At 37.5% G+C, this 6,000-nt stretch overlaps 1 protein-coding gene across 1 annotated transcript in view; it reads right to left on the minus strand.

Annotated features, from left to right (window-relative positions):
* HBS1L (HBS1-like translational GTPase) overlaps nucleotides 1-6,000 on the minus strand; it is a 76,083-nt gene that overhangs the window by 2,763 nt on the left and 67,320 nt on the right. Inside the window, exon 16 of the mRNA XM_004673877.2 lies at nucleotides 1,805-1,905. Within this exon, the coding sequence (XP_004673934.1) occupies nucleotides 1,805-1,905 (101 nt within the window). The remainder of the gene's footprint in view (nucleotides 1-1,804; nucleotides 1,906-6,000) is intronic.

Here is a 6,000-nt window from a genome sequence, read left to right on the forward strand (position 1 = left end):
GAGATTGTGCTTAACTCATTTTCATTCCATATAAAACAACCAAGCCTATGATGTACCAGTGGAAACGAAGGTTACAGGCCAAATGGTTACTATGAATGTGGAATGTGGGAATTTGCTGGTAGGGAATGACAGAACCTGGCTAAGCTACAGAAAAGTAAAAGTGAAAACTAACATGAGAATCTGTTAAGACCAAGCATGACTGAGCTCCGATTTTGCAGTAGGGGAAGAGAGGAGAAATTCAGGATTAGATATGATGACCCAATTTTGACCTGCAATTTTGACCTGCAAATCAACTGTCCAGGTAAACAACCTAGGTCCCAAACAAGTTTAATTTGTGTGAATCAACTGACTTGCAGCTTTATAAATTTGAGCATGATCTACAACCTCTCTCCCTCTCAGTTTTCTCACTTAAAAAAGGGGAGAATAACATAACCTACTTAGTCATTGCTGAGGATATAAGCACATGAGAGCATTTATGACAATCCATAAAAAACTGTGGTCCTCTGCTCTCCTTGGTGGTGCAGCGGGTTGAAGCGCTACACTGCGAAGCTAAGCCAAGCCATGGCCGCTTCAGTGTGAGTTCGATCCCCGGCCCTGGAGGTGATCCACAAGGCGCAGCGGACCTCTCCTGTGTTGCCCGCTGCTCGCAGCAGGGCACTTTGTCATTCTGCCTGTTCTGCTCCCTGATCTATCTCTGGTGAATCCATTCACCACCCCTGCATCTCTGGCCTATACCCCACCCCAGGCCTGTATGCATACATAAATAAGATCTTGAAAAAAAATTGTGGGCCTCAAGAAATATAAGTATTAATCATGTCATGTTTCTCAGAACATCATGGCAGACACTCATGGTAGAAACTAGAGACTCGGGTTGAAAAAAGAAGCATCTTTAAGAGAAAGATTAAACAAATCTTTCCCCCTGACTAAGAGAGAAATAGGCAGGGGTTTACAGCAGTGTGAAGATTCTTTCTTCCACCTGCACCAAACCCATTAACCCACCAAACCATCTCTGGCTGTTACACAGGTGCAAAGAGGAGGAACACTCAAGTACTGAAAAAAGGGGATTTTGGATGGAAATCCCCATAGGGTTGAAGTAAGGAAAACCCCAAAGCTAAAGCAGCCAAACCAAACTGTGGCTAGTCTTTAGTTGAATTAGGATAAGAAACTTAAGTTTCTGAGGAAACACTTCCTTTGAAAAATCTCAAATCTTGTCCCAGTCAAAGGGAAATTGTCTACAGCCAGGTTTAGATCAATGACAATCAGAGGGGACTAAATGGGAGGTGATCGCTTCAACTATGGTTCCAGGTAGACTTCCAGCAGGAAGGAAGTACTTTCTGGGTAGGGAAAGACTAGGAGCTACAGAATTTATAGAGAACTTCTTCCAGGGCTTTCTTAACAAAGAAAATAATTCATTAAGGAGCTGATAAGAAAGTTAATAATAATCAGGTAAACCTGTAACCACTGGCTAGGCATAATTTAAATTCATCTTTAAGCAAACTATTTTTTGAAATGGCTTCATTTTTATATCACCAGTATCTAGGTGATGCAAACATGTAAATGTCCACATACAACTCATATCTCCTCTACCACACATAACCAAAATTGTATCAAGCAATCCTATGCAAATAAATGCTTAAATATTTGCCTTTAAAGCTTAAATATGTACTTGAAAACAATTATTTCTGAAACAAGTAAAAAAAAGTAGATTTCACTTACCACAAAGAGAAATATAACACAAATGAATTTATCTGCAAGGAATCTGCTTAAATTGCTGTGGTTATTTTTTATGCATTAAAACACTTACTTAGGCTTTTTCTTTGTAACTTCACCCGTGCTTTTGTTTAAGACACTAATCAATCGTTTGATGACAGCAGGCTCACTCACAGTTTGGTAGTGTAAGAGCACCTAGAGCAAAAGATGTCAACACAAAACCCTGTTTACCATCGCATCTCTGACACTCACAGTTAATCACACTCAACTCAGTATTGCTGCATCGGGTCTTTTGACTCCAGGTTACAGCTCTGAGACCCACTTACCACTCTAGTCAGGTTGTTCATTAACTATTAAGGGAAAGTCACAGGAAGTAGTTCAGATTTCCATTCCGTCACTTACTAAATAAACTATACTGCCAGTTTTTAACTCTAAAGGAAAAGAGGAATAATAATAACATCTTAGGGTTATGGTAAAGATTAAGAGAATTTGTCATTTAGGACAATTACTATAAAAAAGGAGTGGTAGGGAAAAGAACCTGGCATTGAATTTCAACTCTTCCACTTGAGTATACCTATACCTCAGTTTCTTCAATGGTGTAACAGGTCAATCTTACAGGGCTGTGGCAAAAATTAAATAGAATCAGATATTATGCCTGGGGTAATATATGTTCCACAAATGTGAACAGTTATATCACAAAAATAAGGGGGTAGGGAAATCATATCATATTTAACAATAATTAATATATTCATTGTTGAATAATGAAGATAAAACATTATAAGGGACTTTATTAGACAGGATGATTTGTCAACAGAACTGAGTTCAAATTCTTACTTCACTACTTTCAAGCTACAGGATTTGGACTAAGTCTTTTAAGAACTTTTTGCCCCCAACATCGTCAGCCTCAGAAGATTTTTTAAGAACTGGGTTGTAGGCCAGAGATAGATGGTGGTGAGAGATAGAATGGAGAGCAGAATTGGCAGATTTACTGAAATGCATTGCTGAGGGGAGCGCAGGCAAGACAAGAGAGGTCTGCTGCTCTAAGTGGATTAGCTCCCTGGCCTGGGGTCAGTTCAGGCCACAGTGGTGACAGTGCTGAGATTTAACCCTGAGACCACTAGGGAAGCCCCAATCTCAGGCTCACCACTAAAGTAATGAAAGTCAGGTATTATTTTTAAATGGTGACTGGCACATTAAACATTCAGTTAGGTCATGACCTTATATAGTACTTATTATTTTTATGTCTTACATGTAAAGAAATTGAATATGAAAAAGAAAAGTAACTGAATTTTACACTTAGGTCCACTGGAGTGAGTTAGGATTATCTTCATTCAAATAATAAAAATATAAAGTTCAATGTGTCTATAATTTGGGTAGAGTAGGAAGACCAAGTAATCAGGAAGTGGCAAAGCTGACCTGGACTGGAAACACTATTTTATGCTGTTTGTTTGAAGAAATAAATACTGACTTTGCCACACTGAAATTTCCTGGTCAAAACAATTGTTGGCATTGTCATAAAACAGAAATGTAAGAGGAATTATGGATAAACCTTCCTAAAATACCAGTCACTCAACTATTAATGCTTAACCCTACTTTTGTGTATTTCCTTTATGCTATTTCTGTGTATTTTCTTTCCTAACTTTTACAAAGGAAAATCTAGGACAACCATCTCTCATCTGAAAGAAAATACAGGCTCCTGGCTGGTCTCTGCATCCACTCTAGCCCTTTACAATCCATTCATCTTATGTCTACCAAACTGATTTTTTAAAACACAAATTTAATGATGCCCTTGCTTTTTAGGATCATGTAAGTTTTAATTCTATGATAAGGCATCAAAGTTTCCCAATCTGACTCTTGTTTAACTTTCCGGCATCATCTTTCTCCTTCTTCTCTTGCATTCAAAGCTCTCCATAGAGAGTTTTCATTCTCTACATGTATCGGGGTCATTTACACAGACTTAGGGCTAGAATACACCTTCCTGTCCCTGTAGCTTTTTTTGGCTAGCTCCTCTTATTCAGCTTATTCTACCTTTGGTCTCAGTATAGATTCACTTCTTAGAGAATCCCTGAGCCTCTAGTCTTAGCTGGATACCTTTCTATTTATCATATCCTCCTACATAACATCTAGTACATAACATACAGCATAAGGCTACTACATAACACTATAATTTCTATTGTAACTGGTAGCTGTCATCCACTGCAACTTGAGAGAAGTATGTACAACAGTGGCAGACATTTGCTGACACTTAGTAAATACATGTGAAGAGAATGTGAGAATGAAGGAATAAGGAACACCTAACATGCATGAAGAACATTAGTCACTTGGGGTTTTTAAAAGATATAACTGAACTTTCATCATTCCACAAAGACAAATTAGTTTTCTTTTTCAATGGCATTTTGCCATTGTGGAGTATAAAGATTCCAAAAAGAATTAAAAAGCAGCTCTTACGGGGAAAAAACCTTTTATAATGTATGACAAAGTGGTAAGAAACACCCATGCATTCAAAGGACTGAAGAGTCAAACAGCACCCATGTAAATGTAGGTCCAAACATCTAAGAAATAGCTCTTGAAACAAGTATCTTGGGTAAACAAGCACGATTCCCTTCACTCAGTTTGGGTGTGACTAAGAAACTGGTACTGGTTTCTATGGCTTGCTAAATTTGAAAGCACAGAGGCATACATGTCTAACTAAGGGCCTTTTAACTCTTGTGAACTATGTGTGGGTTCAGGGTAAAATCAGGGGTGGATGAAGAATAGGTTGTGGCAGTATGGGGTTAAGTCTTATTTGCCTTTCTGTCTGCATAGCTTAGCACAATTCAAATAAAATACTTACTGAACACATGAGAAAAAATCCATATGCAAATAAATGGAAAATAAGTATAAACTCTTTTAATAGGGTAATTCATATTGTATATAAATTAAGTCATTTATAGCTCAAAGCAACATGCAGGAGTGTAACAGGAAAAAAAAAGGTATTGGATTTCAGAGCGAAAGTGTTGAGTCCCTAATCACTCATTATTCAGATAGTTACAACCTCATCTGTAAATGGAGCCAATATTAATAATACAGGTCCACAATGTCTTTGCATGTAATTCAAAATTTTAAAAGAGTAAAAACCCAAGTTTTGTCTAAATCTGTCATAAACCCATTTAAGTAGTAAATGAGGCTGGATACGAAGGAACTTATAAGGTGTAGTGCAGACATTAGTATGTTTTATCATACAATATCACTCCCAATGTGTTAGGGGTTTTCCATGACACTCATGCATCATGTCACATTTCTCAAATGTGGACATTTCTGAATCCGGAAACCCTAATCTGAAGAGTTCAGATGAAAGTTGGGAGTCTACTTCACATGGGGCTATCAGTATCAAATTATCTAATGTTTTGTAAACTAATAGAGAATCTGTAAGGTGTCAAAAATAAATCACATTATTTTCCTTACACTTTTAGGTAACCTGTATTTAAAAATTATTGATACATATATGAGCAACTGGTTTCAACAACACAACAGGGTAAATATGGTCTTTTTAACAAAGGGTGCTGGGAAAGTGCATTCTACACGCAAAGGAGTGAAGATGAAGCTCCACCTCACACCATATTAAAAAACTAAACCAAAGTTGATTCAAAGATCAAAATAAAAGAACTAAATCCATAACACTCTAAGGAAAAACCATTCTTGATATTGATCTGGTAATGATTTCTTGAATATGGTACCCTAAGTATATAGGCAACAAAAGAAAAATTGATAAATTGGCCTGCATCAAAATCAAAAACTTATGCATCAAAGGACACTGTCGAGAGAAAGAGAAGAAAACCCACAGAATGGAAGAAAATACATCTGTAAATCATACAGGGAAATGCAAATCGAAACCACAATGACAGATTGTTTCATATTTATAAACAAATGTGGTATATACACACAGTGGAATATTATTCAGCCTTAAAAAGAAATGAAATTCTGGGCCCTCCCCAGTGGCACAGTGGGTTAAAGCACAGTACTAAAAAGCTAAAAGCCACTTCCACATGAGTTCGATCCCCACCTGCTAGGACGGTGACCCACATGGCACAGCAGACCTCTCCTGATCCACCCGCTGCTCCAGGCAGCAGTGTACTTCGTGGATCTGCCTGTTCTGCTCTGTCTCGGGTGAATTCTCTCACACCCCCTGCACCTCTGGCCTATACCCCAGTTCTGTATGCATAAATAAATAAATCTTTAAAAAAAGAAAAAGAAATGAAATTCTAATACATGCTACAACATGGATAAAGCTCCAAAACATTAAAATTATAA

Source organism: Condylura cristata, unplaced genomic scaffold (genome assembly GCF_000260355.1).
Source record: "Condylura cristata isolate star-nosed mole 26May11 unplaced genomic scaffold, ConCri1.0 scaffold00001, whole genome shotgun sequence".
Taxonomy (NCBI): domain Eukaryota; kingdom Metazoa; phylum Chordata; class Mammalia; order Eulipotyphla; family Talpidae; genus Condylura; species Condylura cristata.